This window comes from Pyrus communis, chromosome 9 (genome assembly GCF_041283825.1).
Source record: "Pyrus communis isolate YQ-2024b chromosome 9, ASM4128382v1, whole genome shotgun sequence".
Taxonomy (NCBI): Eukaryota; Viridiplantae; Streptophyta; class Magnoliopsida; order Rosales; family Rosaceae; genus Pyrus; species Pyrus communis.
Genome location: NC_142573.1, coordinates 16,193,854 through 16,215,891, shown reverse-complemented (window position 1 = coordinate 16,215,891; position 22,038 = coordinate 16,193,854). Strand labels below are relative to the sequence as shown.

The window sequence follows — 22,038 nt, the reverse complement described above, 5'->3', positions numbered from 1 at the left end:
ATGTAAATGCATTAAATATAGGGAGTTTTAACAAAAAGGCCGCGGTACTGTTCACTTTAATGGAAAACCACATTTTTACACTAAAAAGTCAAACATGGTACTATTCATTTTACCCTTTATGTGACATCCCACATCACCTAGGGGAGTGATCCTTATATGTATATTCCAATCTCTACCTAGCACGAGGCCTTTTGGGAGCTCACTGGCTTCGGGTTCCGTAGGAACTCCGAAGTTAAGCGAGAGGGGGGCTAGAGCAATCCCATGATGGGTGACCCACTGGGAAGTTGCTCGTGAGTTCCCAAAAACAAAAACCGTGAGGGCGTGGTCGGGGCCCAAAGCAGACAATATCGTGCGACGGTGGTGGAGCGGGCCCGGGAAGTGGTCCCCCCTCCGGGCGGGGATGTGACAGTTTGGTATCAGAGCCTAACCTTGGCAGTGGTGTGCCGACGAGGACGTCGGGCCCCTAAGGGGGGTGGATTGTGACATCCCACGTCACCTAGGGGAGTGATCCTTATATGTATATTCCCATCTCTACCTAGCACGAGGCCTTTTGGGAGCTCACTGGCTTCGGGTTCCGTAGGAACTCCGAAGTTAAGCGAGAATGGGGCTAGAGCAATCCCATGATGGGTGACCCACTGGGAAGTTGCTCGTGAGTTCCCAAAAACAAAACCGTGAGGGAATGGTAAGCCCAAAGCGGACAATATCGTGCTATGGTGGTGGAGCGGGCCCGGGAAGTGATCCGCCCCGGGCCGGGATGTGACACTTTATTTTGTCCTTATCGTTAAAACTCAAAGTTTTTAAACCATTTTCACTAGTTTTCCTTTAAATATAATATAGATGGATAAAATTTAATAGGACCGGTTCTTCTCTATTGTAATGAGGTGTCAACTGTACAGTAATATAGGGCACATGTCCATAAGGTAACTTCATATTTGACATCTTTTCTCCAAATTTTGCCAGCTCATACTTGGGGAAACATGAATCACAAATACACTTGTCCAATATATGCAAACTTAAAAGACACCTCCACCTTAATCCTTCCAACTCAAAGTAGGGGTGAGCAAACGGGTAGAGGAACCGCGGGTCAGGGCGAGTAATGTAGGTTCGGGGCGGGTACGGGTCGGTTCCAAATATTATAAAAAGTAAACGGGCCGGGCCGGGCCAGGGCGTTATCAACTACGGGGCAGCCGACCTGAGCGCCAACGCCTGATTGTGAACCTGCCAGGCAGCCGATCTGGGTCACCATAGCTTTGGCGAGGTTCAAGATGTTATGTTGGATGGCTTCCGTGCAGACCATGAGGTCGTGGATGAGTCAGACTCCATTTTCCTACTAGTCAACAATGAAGGCTAGGTGGTTTGATGATGACTCGGCGGTGGCTGGGAGAGAGATTGGTTGTTGTGGTTGTCGAATAGAGGAGTCGACGGGGCAGTTAAGGAGGAGGCGCCGGGGCAGTTAAAGAGGAGTTCGGAGGGAGAAGACCCGGATGAGGATTTGAGACGCTTTGGCTCCCGCGACAGAGAATCGAGGCGAGTTTGGGTGAACACAACATTTCTAGGGTAAATTTGAAGTAGTAGTTGCTGGAAGAAGAGTGTAAAGGGCAAAGAGGTTGGTAGTGATGACAGAGAAAATCTAGAAAGTATGGTGTTTAATCAGAGCTTCTGTTTCTGCTTTTCCATTGTTTTCCTCTTCCTTTTTCTAGGTTTTCCTGCTTCTTCCTCTCCAACTTTCATTTCAGGTACTGCCAAATTTAACATCTAAAATTTTATATATGTATTTATATGTTGTATATTGTTGGGTTTTGATTCAAATAAGCTTAGATTCAGCAAAGCTCTGAACTTTTTGATTTATGTATGTGTCATTGCAGATGGTGTCTTGGCACTTGTTGCAAGCCAAGAAAGGTTATTTCCTTCACACCCTTTTCTAGAGGGTTTTGATTTAATTTGGTGAAAGAATAAAGTTGATTCTAACCCTAGACAATTTCTAGATCTTCTTTGCAGAATCCGTTAAAGCTTCGACGATGTCAAAGATCTGGAAGATGAGCGAGCAAGTCCGAGAGGCAATCCAAACAAGAAAAATAAATAAATAAATAAAATAAAAGGACCCGTGTACCCATCCTGAAACGGGCCGGGTTAGGTCCGGTTCTAGTGATGAGATTTGTAATGTCCGACCCGGCCCAACCCGTTTCCTTTTTAAGTAGCTCCGGTCTGGTCCCTTCAAATTAGGGCCCAGCCCGGCCCGTGCCCACCCCTAACTCAAAGGCTTAGTCATAAAGATAATCATATGTGTGAAAATGCATAGTTACATGCATAACACGGTACCAGCTAGGCAAGTATCTAAGGTTCATCCTAATTCAAAATAAAGGTAAATCTCAGTTTACTAGCCTCAAGTTTTGTGGTTTTCAACATTTAGTACATAAAGTTTTTTTCATCCGAGAGTCATACCTAAAGTGTTAATTTTGGGACAGTCTCATACATCCGCTAGTCTGGCTGTTAAGTCTCCTGTTAACTTATGACGTGGAGCCCATGTGGACAATGATTGGGCACCACGTGTCATTAAAGGGTCCACGTGGAAATTCAAAAAAAAAAAAAAAAAAAAAAAACAAGATTTCAGAAAAACCAAAAATATTTTAAAAAATTAAAAAATAAAAGACTAAACAAATGAAAAACGACCTAGGGATACAAGCCTTCCCTTTCCTCCACCCACACCAACCTTTTTTCTTCTTCTCTTCAACAACCACCAAAGCTGATCTGAAAATCAGGACCACCATGCCCTGGGTTCTTTCTCTTTCTTCTCTATCAACAACAACAACGGGGCATTCATCGCGGAGATTCCAAACCAAAGTAGATAGCCATAGCCCATAGGTCTCTAGAGATTTGCAACTACAAAAAAAGGATATCTGCAACTACAAAAAAAAGAGATCTGCAATTACAAAAAAAGGATCCCAAAGTCCACCCTCGTGTTCTCCGCTGAGAATCATCTTTAGCCCAGCACATCACAACAACACATTGCACTAACGAAGCTTTCTGCCATTGGAATAGTAGACCAAATCCAAGGACCACGCACTGGAAAGTGCAGAGTTGGGCCTGGGCATCCTCTTTGGTATGCGTGATCTTCCTAAGTGAGATCAGGCCTTCTCGATTTCGAACACAGGGAGACCGAGTCGAGTTAGGTTGGGTATGGAAGGATTAGGGGAAGGATGGGTCGAGTTGGGTATGAAGAGACTAAGGGAGGGATGGGTCGGGTTGGGAGAACTACGAGTGCGAGTGGGGAGAAGGACGGAGGAGGGAGACCGAGTCAGTGAGGACGAATGAGGAAGAAGGGGTCTGGGTAATGGGGAAAGGTTCAGATTTAGGTTTAGTTTTTTTAGTTTTTTTAATTTTTAGTTTTTAATTTTTTTTAATTTCGATGTAGCGCCCAATCATTGTCCATGTGAGCGCCACGTCATCAGTTAACGGTTGACTTAACAGTCAGCTTAACAGATGTGTGAAACTATCCTAAAATTAAGACTTAAGGTATGACTCTGGGATGAAAAAAACTTCATGTTCCAAATGTTGAAAATGACGAAATTTTAGGGTAGTAAACTGAGATTAACCCTAAAAATAATATCTACAAATAAATTAAAAATTAATATTAAAAAATATGGGGTCTTACATATATACTTGTCTTGGTGCCATTAACATCCATGACTCGAGACCAATCACTCTCCTTAAAGAGAAGAGACAGCATTTATTGATCTATCCGGATCGTCAATTCCCAATTGGCAACACGATCAAGAACGTTTAGGATATGTGTATGAAAGAGAAAGATCATGAATCTAACTTCTTTATATCACATTCTAATATTACTTTGGACTTATCATTTAAGCGTATAATATTTAACGAGACGACTTTAAATAATAAGTTTTGCCCTTATCTTAAACTAGATTAGTTTAATATGTAAAATGTTTGTAAAGTATCATCTTATGATTGGATTTATGGCCACTGTTCTAAAAATCCCCGCCTGGCATCGCCTAGACGCTAGACAGTTGGCCACTGCCCTGATTAATGCCTAGGCATTTGAAAATTAAGAAATGGCACCTAGACCAACTAAGTCACCCACCCAGAACCACCTAGGCACCTACCTAGGTTGCGACTCACTTAGACAGAAAATAAATAACTTTCAATTTGCATTTAATTTTTTTCAATAAATTGTAAGAGACTTGTTGAATACTTAAATGAGCACACATTATATGCTTGTTCCCTATGTTTTCATTATGTTCCAATATTTCATAATACATGTCATTCTATTTTGTAATTTATGACGAAATTATATATATTAAGTATAAACATACACTTATTTACCCAAAATATAATGGATTTACTTAAATCCATCTAGTCCGCCTAGGCGCCTGCCTAGACCCTGCCTAGCCGCCTAGGCGGTAAACCCCAGCCGGCCGCCCGACTAGTGCCTAACATCTTTTAGAACCTTATTTATGGCACATTCCCAACAATCTCCTACTTGCACTAAAGCCTACTGACAGTGTGTTTCACTAATGATACGTCTTTAAAAACCATTTCAAACATAGTTGAGTAATTGGCCTAGATAGGGAATATATATATATATATATGTTCTCCATAGAAGCAACGTTGAAATTAATGATGTCACCATTATATATGATTCTCAATCATATGGTTCGGTCTCCCAATAGTGTTCGGATCTTGATAAGACCTTCATTCCCTAGCTTGAGATATTGCCCCATTAGTGTCATAGCGGGGTGCACTAGTGACACTTTCTGATTGGAATCAAATGGAAAGTTGATGATGAACTTTCCCATGCAAACAAATTTGTTGTAAGCTTCTATATGGCTGTATATATTGCATTCATGATGGAACACACTACAATCATTGCTTTTAGTGTTTACATCCAATTATCTTTAGTCATAATAAAGAGATATCCAATGATGTATACAATATGAGATTCATAATCTAATATGTTTACGCTTCTATTTGTTCCTCTTAATCTTCCTCATTCTTGAGGAACCTATCGTGTAGCATTTCTTAAATAGTTAAGGACTCGTTTGATGGTTGTCATGATTCTGATCTTGGACTTGCATTGATATCATCTTGTACCGACCTAATGTTTTCATACAATATGAAGTACATAAATCACCTTACTGCATATGCAAATTACACAAAACTACCTCAACTATGGCTCAAACCACAATCTCATACCTCATCTTACGAATTTGTTACAATGTCAAACCTCCGTCAGTTTTTCTGTTAATTTCTCTATTAAATGCTGACGTGGCTTGAGGTGAGGCCCACTCCCTACCCCAACTGAATTAAAAAATAATTAAATATTTTTTTAATAATTAAATATCAAAAAAAATAATAAATAAAATCATTAAAATATTTAACCCTTCTTCCTAACCTGTATCCCTTAATCTGTCTCCCTCAACCTTCCTTCATTACCAAAACCAGTCTCCTCCAACCTTCCCTCATCACCAAAACCAAAACCCACTTCCCCATCGCCACCCTCACCTGCCAATCACCCTCTTTGATGCCAAGGAAGCCGACAATGGCTTCACTCGCAGCTCCTCAAGTTGGTCCTTGTTCATGTGCAACGCCGTCCTTCATGGCAGCGTTGTTGGTAGCGCACAACCCATCGGACCCCGTTTCAGAAAAAAAATGATGCTTTAGTGGTTCCCCGATGGATGCCGGAGAAGGCGCTGATGATGACACAGTTGTCTAAGGTGGAGCCCAAATCCGCCCTCCACCTGAGTAGAATTCTGTCGTTGATGCCAAGCTTACCGTTGGGAAGCTTGATCAGGCAAATGGTGGGTGGGTGATGCCAGATTGGTCGAGGCTGTTACTGTCGGCAGCAGAATACCGGGTCATCTATGGAAAGGGCCTTGACATCGTTGATCTTGTTGAAGATGAAGATGAGGGGGAGTCGGGGAAGCGATCGTAGTGGTCGTCGTCGATGGAGGAGTAGGTTCCAGAAAGACATGGCAGATTGCAGGTTATAGAGAGGGATTTTAGAGAGAAAGGGGGGAATAGAGGAAAAATTTGTGGTAGGAAGAGAAATATCCGATGGGGGAAGAAATTGTGGTAGGAGGATAAATATCCACATGGGTTAGGCTTCATGTTCTATCATTTTACTTTGCCTAGAGAGAGCAGAGAAAGAGAGAGGAGAAAGATAGGGTGGTGGATGAAGGTTGGGGAGATGGGTAAGGAAGGGTTTGTAAGGGTGGATCCCACAATTTTATATAAAAATATTTAAATAATTTTATTTTAAAATTTTAAAATTTAATTATTAAAAAAATATTTAATTATTTTTTAATCCAATTGGGCTAGAAAGTGGGCCCCGCCTCTAGCCACGTCAACATTTAACAGAGAAATTAACAAAAAAACTGACGAAAGTCTGACATTGCAACAAATTCGTAAGATGAGGTATGACAGTGTAATTTTTAAAACATGAGGTATGAGATTGTAGTTCGACCTATAGTTGAGGTAGTTTTGAGAATTTACCCTAAAAGATTCTATTTAAACACCATGTTTCTTTAGGAGTCAAATGACACATTCCCTTTAAGAAGAGCAACTTCCTAGTCTCACTGGAATTGTCCTTCTATTTTAAAGTTTATCATTTGAGAAACTTCCAAGTATCTATTGCCTATTAATAGGGATTGGAAAATCCAATTATATCTAGAAATCCATCATTTATAGATTTCCATCCCAGGTACATAGAACATTATGCATCCTCTCATTACATAATGTATAAAGTCACAACTCTATCGAAGAAGAATTCATGTTCATTTCTAAAATTAATATATATGTGCAGATTTAGGAATATGATCAACTCCTACTAATTATTTGTAAACCTAGTAAACAAAAGATTTATTTACATCTTTATGAGAAACCAAGTTGTTTGACCAATTTCTCATGAGATGCCTATATCTCGCACTAGCTTACTTAGATTCATGGTGGATGGATCTCTACAACTTATACATCTTGTGATTCCTAGTCTTAGATATAAATCATCAAACACAAGGTCCAGACTACATAATATATTACCAAAGTCAACGCCAAGTTTATTGTGTCTACTAGGGGTGGGTTCAAAAAAACCAAAAACCAAAAAAAAAAAAAAAACAATCCAAGATGAAATCAAAGAAAAAAAACCAAACCGAACCGAAATTAAATATATTTATTATTTATTTATTTATGTTAAAAATTTAGTTATGAAATTCAATTATGTTCATTTATTTTAGGGAGCTTTAACGAAAAGGCTTAGGCTAACTTTTATTTAATGAAAGACCACCCTAAACTATTATTTAATAAAAAGGGTTTAAATTTTAATCATAAGGACACAAAACTTTTATCTCAGGCCCTACAAAAACTAAAACACACGGGCTCAACAAAAAGCCCAAACTGCATAACAATTAATATTCCAAAATTGCCCCTAACGGAACCTAACCCAGGCCTGTTAGCCAAAGTTGCAGTTACTAAAATTCATCATCCCTCCAACACCATTAATGTTCACCAAACCCTTCACACTAAACCAAAAAATCGAAACCTCCATTGCTCGAAACGTCAAGATCTCAAAGCATTTTCAAGTTCGATTCAAGTTTTCAAACAATAATCTACGCATCAAATCCGGAATTTCTCAACCCAAAAACTCCATTTGAAGACGAAAAACTGAAAAAAAATCGAACTGTATATTTGCAGTGTCGCAATCAGACAAACATAGGTGCGAACCTATAAATTCTGATATTCTTAATGATTTCTTACTTTAATTTACTACATATGTACATTTGCATGTTTGAGATTCTAAAAAATGAATTATGTTTCCAGTGCAGAGTATTCTGATTTGCATCTAAACAAAAATGCACAAAAAAAAAAAAAAAAAAAAAGGGAAATAAAACCAACATAGAAGAAACAGAGGTACGTACCACAAAATTTCTAATATCCTCGATGATTTTACAGTAATATGTAAGTTTGCATGCTTCAAATTTATTAAATGAGCAATGTTTCTGCAAAATGGTATATTTTTACTTCAATTTGATAACTGCCCGTTTTCTTATAACCTTTAAATAGTGTTTTCTTGCCCTCATATGTTGGTTGCTTTGCTTAAATAACTTAAATATAATCAACATTCTATTCCAGTGGTGTTTTAGTTTAATAAACAGTTTACGAAATAATTCACAATTTTAGGTTTAAGAAACAGTGTTTACGAAATAGTTTACAATTTGCTTCATTTGTAAATAGAATTGAAATGTACGGAAATATTATAATCTAGGATGCATTTACAAACTAGTATAAACATATATTACACTATCACACGAACTAGTGTGATTCTCTATTAATAATTTGTACATTCAACAAACAATATAGTTTGATAAATAGTGTAATTTTTTTTGTTTCTGTTTGATAAACAGTATGGATCCAGAATCAATGTGGTGTTTGAGTTCATTTTCTTAAATAGCATGCCTTCTTCTGATGTAAATCCATCAATACTTTAGCATTTTAAGTTAAGTTTTGTAAGTACTTTTGAGTTATTTTGATAGATAAATAGCATGGCCATGTTGTTGTGGATCCAGAATCAGTGTGGTTTTCTAGTTGTGATCTATTCAGATATAGATCAATAAATAGTTCAGTTTTCTAGTAAAAAATAAGTGTGGTTTTCTAGTTCAATTTGATAAATAGTTCAGTTTGCTTTGGTAAAAAAGCTAGATAGTTTAGTTTGCTTTGGTAAAAAAGTGTGGTTTTCTAGTTCATTTTGATAAATAGTGTGGTGACACACCCCGACCCGAAATGTCCATTAGGACTCCGAATCAAGGTGTGCTGAACGTCGGGCCCCTAAGGGGGGTGGATTGTAAGATCTCACATCGCCTAGGGGAGTGATCTTTATATGTATATTCCCATACTTACCTAACACGAGGCCTTTTGCGAGCTCACTGGCTTTGGGTTTCATTGGAACTCTGAAGTTAAGCGAGTAGCGTGCGAGCTCATTCCTATGATGGGTGACCCACTGGGAAGTTCTCGTGTGAGTTCCCAGAAACAAAACCGTGAGGGCGTAGTCGGGGCCCAAAGCGGACAATATTGTGCTACGGTGATGGAGCGAGCCCAGGATGTGATGAACCCTTGGTCGGGATGTGACATGTGGTCTATACAAATATAGATCATTAAATAGTTTACTTTTTTTAGTTCAATATCACAAAGTACTCTGGTGTAGTTTTATTCTATTTTAAGAAACAACCTAGTTTTATTTTTGTTCTGTTTGATGAACAGCATAACTTATTTTGATGTGAATTCAGAATTGGTGTGTTTTCATATTTCACTTTCATAATAAAAAATTGTGGCGTATTTTGATATAGGTACAAAAATAGTTGTAATAATTAAACTATGTTTATTCTTACAGATGGACGGAGCCAAGAAACCTAGAATGAAGACTTTCGCTATAAAGAGTCCAGAAAAGCAAAAGAATAAAAGACCTCCAACATCTTATGTGCAATATAGATGCAATGTTTTTGGGTTTGCAAATTCCATGCAATTGTACAAGCCAATGCTTCAACATCGCCATGATGTCTGCAATCATTTGGGCAAGACACCATTTTGGAGTCTGATCAAGTTCTATGGATGATGAAATCGTTGCAACGGAAAGAAAAAAGAAGTCTGATATGGATCTGATCAAGATTATACAATGCTAAGAGGAATAACAAGTGAAGATGTTGCTGAAATCTTTAGATTAAACAACCAAGGAGTTGAACTACCAAACACAGACAAATCCACAAAGAACATGAAGGACAACTTTGTCAAAACATATTTCGCGGACCAAAAAATAGTTAAAAAAAAAAAAAAAAAAAAACACATTCTTGAAGTGTACCAAAAATCAATCCAAAACAAAACTCCTAAAGGAGCAAAAGTTACTGCTTCAATCATATGTGCGCATCTCCTACAATCCCTCTTATTTGCAACCTCCGGAACATACATCACATGGAGCTTCATAACAATTTGTGGGGCATTGGACCAAATCAGCAAATACAACTGGGTAAAAGGAGTGAGGGACTGCTTGTTCAAGATGATTAACAAATCAAAGAAAAAGAGGAAAAATGGAGAAGAATCAGTAACAACAAGTGGATGCACTACTCTTATTTTGGTAAGAAATAAGAACTATATTTTAAAAAGCATGAATTTTGTCTTATAAATTACACAAGAAAGTAGTTCAAAGTTCTTATTTCATGGAGTATTGAACTTGTCTTCACACCAATCTAGTGGAGACAATAAGTGGACGAAAAAACATGGTTCCCGCCATTGGAAGATGGGACATAACCAAAATCCACAAAGAATTCAGAGATATTCCAGTTAAACAAATTGGGGTAAGGACCAATAATAAAAGTAATTCAATCTACATTTCAATAAACAATATATTTTTGCACTTTACAATTTCATAACATAGTGATCTTTACAGTTTAAAGTTTCAAAAGTAGTGGCTTCATAATCTTACAAAAAGAGTTCAAATTTGAAGTTAAATAATAATTCAACTTTGCATTTGTACCAACAATGAAATCTGCATAATCTCTAATACAACAAATCCAGCAATAGTGTCATTTATATAAAATAGAAATAGTGTCAAATCTAGCAATAGTTTCTAAATTTCTTGAAGAGTTCATGTTTGCAATCTAAAAGAAAAGTGCATTTCAATAAATAGTGATCTATGGATAATGTAATAACATAAAATCCAGAAAATAATGTCGTACTACAAATATTTATAGTTTACAATTTCAAAAATAGTGTCATAATAATAATCTAGGAATAGTTTTGATTTCACATTGTATATATAGTTTCTCTTAGCATTTCTATATACAGTAACATATATTACAGTATTACACAAACCAGTGTGATTCTTTATTAATAATTTGTACATTCAGTAAATAGTTTGCGTTTTTTAAAGTTTAATAAACAGTGTTTACAAAACAAGGACATTATTATGTAATGTAATAGCTATTTAATGTGTGACTATGTGCAGATTGGTGGTGGTATTCCTTGTGCTGAACCAAGTGAGTAGATTCCTGCTGCTATACCTTCTGAAGAACCAATAGAGGAGCATTCCAACATAAACCAAGAAGAAGATAATGCCATTCCTTCTCCTAAACAAAGAAATGAGTCTTCCAAGAAAAAAGAAAAGAAGACAAGAGGAAGGAAAAGGAAGACAACTGAAGCTGAAGCTCAAGAAGATCACAGTATCACCATCAATGAAGCTTAGTTACAATTTCATCATCTATATAGAGAAGAATTAACGAAACTTGATGCAATTTATTGAAAGGACATCATCGGGATTGATAACACATTAGGTGTGGAAGGTTTTGAAGAGTTTAAAAGATGTGCAAGCATGGATCAAAAGAGGTATCTAGTCCTCAGTCACATGATGATATATGCACTCGACAACCTACTCACAAATTCAATTGTAACGAATCAAACAACTGAAGCACTCAACAGAAACATTGAAAAGCTTCTGCAAGAACGACATGAGGACAAGCATAAGATTAGTTCAATGAAAATTGAAATGAGACAGTTGCAATTAAAGAACACAGCAGCTTTTATGAAAGTTAATAAACTTCTGGATGAAATTGGAAGTTTGAAAAAAAAGCTGCTGGAAAAGCAACCAATAGTACCAGATCTAAATGCTTCAACTGAGGAAGATAAAAATTTCAAGGATCCAAATGAAAATGATCCAGAAAATGAGGAACCACCTAAAGAAGATCCAGATAATGATGATCGAGTTGAAGAGCATACACATGATAAGGATACTGCTATCGAGGATCCAGTTCGAGGGAATGCAACTGAAAATGATGTGGTTATGGAAGATCCAGAACAAGGGCGTGCAACTGATCATGATCCACATGAAAATCAAGAGGATCAAGAGTATGAAGGAAAAGACACTGCCATTGCAAAATGGACCTCTGGAGTTCAACAAGATGTTCAAATGCAGACTTCAACTATCAAGGATCTTGAAGAGAAAGGAAAAGAAACTACCAAGAAGAAGACGAGAACACTAGTAAAAAATATATGAAAGAAGGATGATCGTAAACCGAAAGTTGATCCAGACTATGATTATATCCCCATCCAGAAAAAAAACAAAATAAGGCCAAATACATCTATGTTGTGAGTGACAGTGAAAGCCCTTCAATTGTTCCGTCACAAAGCCAACCGTTGGAACCAATAATTGAGAAAGAAAAGAAGCAGCCAAATGTTCAATCACCCTTGAATCCATTTACTAAAGAAACAACAAAGAAGACTGCAAAGAAGCCAAAGCAAACAAAGGAAAAGCTTGACAAACGGTATCATCTACTTGCATCACAAGGACGTACAAGTTACTTGAAGATGAGACAAAAGAAAAATTCAAGGAATATTACAGATGAGAAAATGTGAGTTTACATTATTAATCATAACTTTCTACATGTGTACACACAGACACACACACACACACACACACACACACACACACACACACACACACACACACACACACATACATAATACTTTTTATTTTCTTACACAGGGACTACTTTTGGATGCAACCAAGGCAAGGGTCCAAGGCAACTGAGCTTGTTGTCCTAAAAACAGATCTAACATCATTGTTAGTGGATGGGGCAATCGACGCCAACATAATTGATGCTTTGTTCTACATAATGGCATAAAACAAATAAAAAACAGGACAACAACAAAATCTGTATCTTCCTACCTTCATCTTTGTAAGTGCTAAACAATTTTGTTTACAAAAATTTGTGTTTGTGCGATTTTATAAATATTTTTGTAAATTTAATTAACTTTCATAAATAGTGTTTAGTGTTTTGGTTCAATTTAAGAATTAGTGTTATTTATTAATTAAGATTAATAAATAAATGTGTATTGTTGGTTCAGAATGACATGGAGATAGAAAAAAGCAAGAGTGATCAAGAGCATAGTGACCCAACATTGAAGACAGTCTTACAAGATAATGTGGATAAAGTTGGAAAGGTCTTCATACTGATCAAACATTACTTCCACTTTAGCTTGGTAGTTTAGGACATTAAAGATGAAAAAATGACACACTACAATTCCAAACTACCGAGGATACATGGGAATACAAACCAATAGTTTGATCATGATGTGCAAGTGGTAAGAACAAAACCATAACTCAATTACAAACTATATTATTATGCTGATAAGAAAAATCAAACTTCATAATACAATTTCTTTTCTTTGTTTTTTATGTGTTTTTTTTTTTTTTTTGTTTTTGTTTTGGTAGAGAGACAAAATAGAAGCAATTTACAAAGATTTCAAAGGTGACAACAACCTCACAATAGAAATTCAAATATGCTTAACTTGTGCACAACAAAAGGAGGATTCGTAAGTACAAACAAGTTGATCTTTATATTTTTCAATCAAATTTGTACATTCAAACACATAAGAATGACCATGAAAATCATATATACAAACACAAGACTCATACTTGAAAAATAGTTTAACTTTACAGTTTGCAAAAACTGCAGATTTCAACTATTATAGAATAATGGTGTTGAAAGAAGACCTGCACAGTTTGATAGCAAATGGACCTACATCAACTCAGATTATTGATTCTTTCTGCTGCCTGAAAAGAGAAAAAAAGAACATCACGAAACAAATGAACTTCTATGTCTCCACAACAATCTTTGTGAGTAAACAAAATAACTAATATTATGCAAAAAATATTTACATATACATATAAAAATTAGAACAATTAATATGAAATTATGATTTTAGATGATTTTCATTTTCAACAGCACAACATCAATGAACAAAGCATTGAAACAACTGTGCAAAATAAGGAAAGACTCTACAACCAATTGATGTACCAATATGAAAATGTATCAAAGATTTTCTTTCCATTGTTTCATTACAACCATTTCTCCTTGGTAGTTTTGGACACAAAAAATGCAGAAATGATTCATTACAATTCTCTTCGACAAAGCACAAAAGATGAAGATCTGGACTTTAATTGCTATTGGGAAAATGCATCAATAGTGGTAAGCAAAAATGCACAACCAAAAACTCTGTCATATTTATAGAAAACAAGCATCTTATTATTACATTATAAATTTTGCATGGCCACTTTGTTCAATATTGGCTCGATAAAGCAAGAAAGTCAACAAGCAATTCAAATGTTATGGATTCAACTCAGCCACAATGAAGAAAATCAAATCCATCAAAAGTGACTTTGAATTCCAAGTCAAAGAAAACAGAACCTGTGCACAACAAAAACCAACATCGTACGTTAAAAAAATTAAAAGAATTTTAGTTATATATATATAGTTTATGTTTATTGCAGTTTCAAAAACAATATGAATAATTTGATGCAGTTATAGAAATAGTTTGTTTTTTAAACAACTACTCTATACCACAATTCATTTCATTTTAATACTTATAATCATTGACTTGAATTTCTTTGTAAATCAAATTAGATTGCGGCTTACACATGATGAGCTTCATTGACCAACTCTCAACTAACCAAAGGGTTTAAGGACATATCAAAGATTACCAAGTCATAAAAGCAAGGAAAGATATCCTCGTGGATTTGATAAACCATGATTTTAGCTAGACAAATGAACAAGAAGTCTATATCAAAATCTCACAACAACTGACAAGCATTGGACATTAGAATCAAAAATAAAAAATACGCATTATATGTAATTTTGATGCGGATGTACTCTTTAAGGTTCAAGCTTACTTTTGCTATGGTTTACAAATATTATTGTCAAACATGTTTGACACAACTCTATATATACATACATACATACATACATACATACATACATACATACATACATATATATATATATATATATATATGTTTCATGACTTAATCTAAATTTTAATCTATTTTGATTTGTGTGAATGTGCGTTGTAAAAAACAAAAAAAAAAACAAAAACAAAAAGCCCAAATTTATATAGCAAATTAACATTAATAAGATGTTGAAGCATCAAAAGCCATACACATGGCTATTTCAAAAAATGAAGATCACTACTTATGCTTTCATATACAAACTATTGATGGAATTGTAAACACAGTTTTATAACTTTAACAACTATTTATTAAAATGCAAAATATGTTTCATTAAAGTCATAAAAATTAAAAATTAAAATCATTGTACGTAAGTATCAACTAATTTTAAATCCAACCAAATTGTTGGCCAACCAAAGTTTCATAAAAAGATTGAGCGACGGTTTTTTTTTTTCATTTTCTCTTACCTAAAATGGAATATTAACTAGATTAAGAATGAAAACCCACATACTTGCCTCCTACAAAAGGCCTTGCATTCACTTTAAAACTTTAAATGCAACACATATATAATACAACCTACAAAACAGATGTTGAAACCACAAAGCCATAAACTTAGATATGTATTCACTGTTTATCAAACTCAACATACTGTTTCATAAAACTGAAAATACTAAAACATTGAATTCAGATTTATTAGTCGAACATAATTCCAAATAACCAATTATATACTCCGAAGCACTTTGAAACTCCTTTTGGAACTTTTCTTTGTTGGAGTTATAGAAGATGGTATTTACGTGAATATCATTAAGGATCTTGCCAGTGGAGAACACTTAAAGGATCGGGATACTACTCAGACAAATTTGACACTTCTTGCTAGTTTTGCTCGTCAGGGAAGAATGTTTCTTGGCCTTCCACTCGCTGGGCCAGAACTTCATGAAGAGCTACGAATTCTCTTTGGCTTTGTTCATTATTTAGTACATTCCACATATTTCAATATTGTTCTATTTGCCTTATTTGGCATTCCATTGAAGTTATTTTATAGTATCATATAGGCAAAAGGCGTGACTGATTGTAATTACGTGTCACTTATATTTATCCTAAAGTTTTGCAACAGTTTTTTAAGGGCCTTAATATCACGACAGATTCAGGAAGGCATTTCAAATATATTCTGCTGCTACTGCAGAACTGCTGCAATCCGAGTATACTGTATGAGTTTCCTTCCTAACCTAAGATAGCTCTCTCTCTCTCTCTCTCTCTCTCTCTCTCTCTCTCTCTCTCTCTCTCTCACATAGTGGAATACTGGTTGCAACTTATAAATAATGAATTTTCTTGATACTTTCAGTTACTTCGCCAAATGGAGCATGAAAATAACCCAAATCCTACCCGATTTCTATCCTGAATTCAATCACGTACATATGACTATCCCACTTCATATTATATAAGCTAGATCTAACCACACTTGAAGTTTGTTGTAGGATTTCATTTGGATATATAATGAATAATGTGTTGCTTTCCCATTTCATTTGGTTGAAGCTTTGATATTATCTTGTAATTCAACTTAACTTTGCGTGGTTGTAAATGTAAAAATGTTCTCCACATTATTTGTTTTAACTTTTGTTTGGTGATGTGTGAAAATGAATTTTAACTAGTATTGACATTGTTGGTTCAATTTGGTTCAAAATTTGAAAATCTTGTGAAATAAGGTATTACGAGATTGAACTCAATGAAGTTGGGCAAACGCGAACCCAATTTGAGTACGTTCGAACCAAGTTATAACTTGAGCCCGAATGAACCTGCATAAACCCGAATCCAACCCAAACCCGAATTGTGAATTTTGGATTAGGGTTGGGTTAACCATCCAATTGTGCAACATGTCCGAGTTGCACCCCTAACTTGTGCATATGTTTTACTTTTGCGTAGGAAATATTTTTCAACATTTTTTTTTTAATTACAGACGATACTAGTATTTTAAACTAGAGTCTAGATTAAGGGTCTAAGGGGTGTGAGAGAGTTTGAAATCAAGACATAGTAAGTTGAGGAGGTGAGGAGGAAAGCACTAGTCACCAGAGTAATCCATTTCCATGGAAATTTCTAAACTACTGGTTAAAAACAAAAAAGAATGATGGTTTTTGAAAATTAAACTTGAGAAATAGTGATAAGTGTTACTAAGGTGTCTGATCTGAACTGTTTTTCATCAAAATGCATCATGCATCTGGAACTGGTTCATATTTATATAATATGATAACTACCAATTCAAACTTCAACCATAACACTAATTAACCTGCAGAATATCTTCTTCCTAACTTTCACTTTTACACCAACCTTCTTCTGTTACATGTAACTAATACTCAAATCAAATCTCTTGTCTACAATAACATCATATCTTATTCTTTTTGCCTCATATTTCACTCTGTTTGGCCTAAATTCTGAGGGTGAACCTGCAAAACACAATAGGCAGCACAGATGTTAATACGCACCTAATGGAAGCAGGATGAGAAAAGTTATCGGTAATCTACCAGGCCGCGTCTATCTTCACTGAAGCTGGTTCGTTTATCTTCGCTGAAGCTCGCTCTGATCTTCAGCTCCCCTCTGCTGGTTGTTAGCTCGTCTAATATCTCAGCATCACACATCTCCACTCCACCTTCTTCGTTGGAAGTTTCCGATTTCTAATAAAGAGAAACACATTATTGAGATTCAGTAGGACAAAGCAGGTGGAAGTGAAAATTCGAATAAATAAATATTGCATACCCCAGAATCGAGGTTGAGAGAGCGTACTGGGGCGCCCACGACTTCCTCCCATTCAGCTGAGTCTAGCTCTTGCAAGTGATGTGATTGGAAGAATTTGGGGAGGAGATGCTGTCTTATCCATATGAGAAGGAAGAAGGGCAAGGGGAACAAAATTCCGGCTATGGGGATCCATGTAATACCAAAACAGACCAGAAAGTAAACAATCTGGAAGAGTGTAAATATGGCTATGAATTTGAATGGCACTGACTCCACAAAGGAAGCATGATCCCCTTCCAAGACCCTGCAAACATGATCACAACCGAGTTAGTATTATGATTGGGAAAGTAACACTCATCGGTACCTTGACACAAGCAAACTATTAGTCACTTTTATAAAGGGGATTGGGAAATTTGAAAACACTTCATTTTGTTCAACCTGGTGCGTAGTGGGGAACTCCTAATGTAAATTCCGCAAGTTTTAAGAAACAACGTTAATCGACCATCATGCTACTTGCTTAAGAAGCCGGTTACTTACTTGTACTGTCGGCTAGGGGAGATGAAGAGTAGTAGCATCCTTTCCCAGAATTGGTTTCCTGGAAGGCTGTCAATGGCCATGTAAGCAAAATATCCCCACAAAACTGATGTCGGTATCTTCTTGATGGCAGGCATGGCAAAAACTGATGCTGCCACAAGAAGCGACTGCAACAAATTACTCAATCTTTGCTCATTAACTCTGACTGGCAAGTATGCATCAATGTGCTTCTCAGGATCAAAGGCATCCGTTGTATCCTCCCCTTTCTTTTCACTTTTCATAACTGCCTCCTTCAAATCATTTAGTTCTTTAACTTCTGAAGTAGGCTGCAATGGAAAACACTTAATTAGGACTCAAGAACTACTTGCACGAGGTCTTTCCTCTTTTATTTTCCTAAAAAATACAGCAAACACGAAGAGTATATTTATGCATATATAGATGGAGATCAATTGCAAGCACAATGCTAACTTGTTGAAGAATTTCAATGCAAAGATGTTCAAATTGAGAAATTTACTGTAGTCAAGTTGTCCATCTCTATGAACACAGCTTGCATTTTCCCATAGATTTCAGAGTTACTAGCTTTCTGTTTTATTGATTCCTTGGCACTCTTCACCATTTTCCGTCGTATCGACTGCATATGGAGTAGATGATCCAAGTATCTAATTTAGCTGAATGACTAACAAGATAGTTGACAAGACATTCCCCACACAAACCTGCTTCTTAAGAACAGCAAGGTTCTTAGTGTGCATCGGTGACTGTGGCAGGACCCCGTTAGAAGGAGGAAGCCCAAGCAATCCGCAAAGCAGAGTCTGAGACCAATTTTTCGTGAAAGAGAAAACTGTATTAGTTATTGCTTCAGTGTAACAGAAATAGTTTCATCTTACTGTGTTACAATTACCATGAATCCCAACAACAAGATATCATAATGATACGCAGACGGCTTCTTTAGATTGAACTCATGTTGTTGTGCCATCTGTGAAGCGACACTATGGTCAAAAAAATAAAGTCCAGCCACCATCACAGCAGGTATAATGGCAGCAAAGACGTATGCAGGAGAAACCTTCCCCATATCCTACAAAAAAGAAGAAAAAAAGAAAATACTTTAAACTGCAAGCATTTTCAAAACACAAAGGTATAAGCGTCTTTCATAGGAAATTAATCTAATTTTACGATGTCAAATCTTAGGTTGAATCTCAGTTAAACAAAGAGCTTAAACAACAAAATTTCCTTTACTATTAGTTTACCTTGGTGACAGTCCAGTGGTGTAAAGACGCAGAATCCCAAGCTGCAGGGCTATAGAGCCTTCTAGGAACTCTTGGAGGGACATTGTGTGGGACACTAAATGATAATGCAGTCCATACTAACACCATTAAAGGAACTCCGTAATCTGCAATGAAACTTCTGAACCATCCTGCAAACATAGTAAATATCCTCAAGTTCCACACATCCTAGTAATGACAACCAAGTGACTCAAATTGTGCCCGACAAACCTGTTGCATACCACCAGGACCTTGCCTTTCTGCTCTTCAAAGCAGTATAGAGTAGTCCAAAAGTAAATATGACCCCTAACAGTCCATTTGTGTAAAGCCACTGAAATTGATGCGTCTCCAACTTTGGATCTTCACCTTTGGGAATTTTGAATTCAGTCACTAGACCCTTCCATTGACATGCCAACCTTTTGTTACTTTACTTTCCATCATCAATATTAGATCCAACATAACTTTCTTTTCTATATGAAACTTACCTTGATAGCCTCTTGAATGAATAAAACAGAAATCAACATGCCAAAAAGTTCGCCTGCAATCCTCGTAAATCTGTTGATGATATCGCAAGCATTGAATATTGCAAGAAGAATGAGGAAAAGAGCAGTCCAGACCCAAACCCTGTAAAATTCAAGTGAATAAGGTGAAAATTTATATTACCTTGCATTGTCAACGAGGATATAAAGTTTTGAAACTCTAAAAGTTTGATTCTCCTTACCATGCAACCCAAGCCAAAAACAGCTCCGTCCCCAATTCTTTCCTTCCTTTGGCAAAGTCGTACATGTAATTGTACATAATAACAGTGGGTTCTGCAACTCCTAAAATCAAGAGAGGTTGTCCACCAAAAATCGAGTGTATTATACCACAAATAGCAGTAGAGGCCAAGGTTTCTACCGTGCTCAAAATTCCATCTGGACAAGGAAAAATCCAAGTGAGTTCAAACTCATCAAACGTGTAGATGTTTGTATTATTTATGTAGACATTGGCGTCACATCACACGCATAATTGATGAAGAATAGGAGCATCCAATGAATTATGCTCCATAAGTGATGAAATATATCAACAAACCTGTATCTGTGCTCAGTTGCTCTCCAAATGCTATAACAGGAAGAGCTGAGGCAAAGAAGATGTAGGTCGTTGGGGCGAGAATCCTAGCACAACAAAAGGCAGACCAAATTAAAATTTCAAAGACCAAAGATAAAGGAGAGTGAAACAAATCCAAAACCTTCGATTCCACTTGTTTCGAGTAAAAGAAATGGGAAATTACTTACCCGATTCCTGCCTGAAAACCTCCAACCCAATCGTGTTTATAGCATGCTGCTCTTCCTCGGACATCATTTGCAATACCCCTGAATGGGGACTTGAAGCTCTCCATTTCTGCTGAAATCCCAATATTTTTATTCTAAAAACAAAGTTTGAAGAGACTTTTGTGTTGAAACATTAATTGGGTTGAAGGGAAAAACATAAACTCAGCTGCCAGAATCTGTGTTTGGTAAGCAAGAAAATAGTGGATTTGGCAAAGATGGAAAGAGAAAAGGCCTATTTTTTCTATTGTTCTGGCATTTTTCATGGCCAAAGAAAAATTTGATGACAGTTTTTCTTTGGCCTGCAGCTAGAACAAGATAGTTTTCTGGACATTGACTGACGTTCCAAAAATTTCCTGCTTTTTTTCTCGTCGCCTGCATGCATTTTCCTGGCAACCAAACAGAGCATGAACGAGACAATCCTTTCCTTATTGTCACATTCATGAATCCAACCCAAGAATCCTTGAAACCCCACGATTTCATTACCCTCGAATACTTAAAAACTCTAGCAGAACTTCACAAGCACCATATATTACGAACACGATCATTGCAACGGAACGAAAGGAACCCAGAAAAAGAAAAAAATAAAATATAAAAGCCACCACACATTTGCATATTTATATGGTTTTTGCAAATTGTATAGAAAATAATGTGGAAAAAAAAATGAAAGGCAAACACCAAAAGCCGAAAGAGAGATTTACCGGAGAGCTTCAGCGGCGGGAGCGTTGAGTGATGGGTGGAGAATAAATTGATCAGATATTTGAGAAGGATTTTGAAGGCGTTGCTTTAGCCTTGTTATTGTTTCATCACTTGGCGAGTTTATAGTAATATGGGAGCGAGAGGACGCAGTGCAGTCCCAAGTCTTCAAAAGACCCGCCAGACAGTACTACGCGGATTCAACATTTTTCCATTTTTTTTATAAGAATTGTTATTAGTACTCCAAAAATCTCATTTTGCATTTCAAACTTTCATTAGCAAAGAAAAATACACTTATGAGGAGTATAGAATGAGATTTTTGGAGTCCCAATAACATTTCTTTTTTCCATGTTTCCATTTGGACTTGCTTTTGTTTTTTTTTAATTTTTAAAAGGGATCAATATGTAACTTCACCACGTTAGTCCACTCTCTTGGCAGCCGGAAAGACTCACATATACATTCTAACCTTCCCTGACCATCATCGTACTATTCACTAATATCAGAAACCGAATCCAAAACGTGACTTATGGAATATGATCTTGTAATTCGTCCCAACGGTCTTGCTTTTGTTTCTACTTTCTACCCATTTTGCAATAAAAAACAAATATCAAAGTTAAAACGTTGGTTGTTTTTCCTCACCAAAAATACTTTTTATTAATATTGCTTTTACGGTTGATAGCTGGAAAAAGAGCATCCACCAATTCATTTGAGCCATTGGTTTTACATCTGTAATTATTTA

At 36.3% G+C, this 22,038-nt stretch overlaps 1 protein-coding gene across 6 annotated transcripts; it reads right to left on the bottom strand.

Moving 5' to 3' along the window:
- Positions 1–16,267: 16,267 nt before the first annotated feature.
- Positions 16,268–21,488, bottom strand: LOC137740063 (boron transporter 4). 6 transcript variants are annotated; one of them, XR_015966186.1, is made up of 14 exons: positions 20,571–21,288; positions 20,368–20,450; positions 20,018–20,210; positions 19,782–19,920; positions 19,528–19,693; positions 19,282–19,448; positions 18,936–19,109; positions 18,751–18,846; positions 18,552–18,668; positions 18,041–18,363; positions 17,528–17,807; positions 17,296–17,445; positions 17,087–17,217; positions 16,268–16,394 (listed from the first exon to the last, which is right to left on the bottom strand). XR_015966186.1 is itself a non-coding variant. In XM_068479851.2 (14 exons), exons 2-14 carry the CDS (start codon positions 20,672–20,674, stop codon positions 17,185–17,187), a joined length of 2,025 nt encoding a protein of 674 aa, XP_068335952.2. In that variant the 5' UTR covers positions 20,675–20,679; positions 21,305–21,488; the 3' UTR covers positions 16,967–17,184. The 6 variants fall into 6 exon arrangements, 5 of the variants coding, with proteins under 5 accessions (XP_068335952.2, XP_088555584.1, XP_088555585.1 ...); XM_068479851.2 differs by lacking the exon at positions 16,268–16,394 and adding an exon at positions 21,305–21,488 and having other exon boundaries at positions 16,967–17,217; positions 20,571–20,679; XM_088699458.1 differs by lacking the exon at positions 16,268–16,394 and adding an exon at positions 21,305–21,480 and having other exon boundaries at positions 16,967–17,217; positions 20,571–21,117.
- Positions 21,489–22,038: the final 550 nt, after the last annotated feature.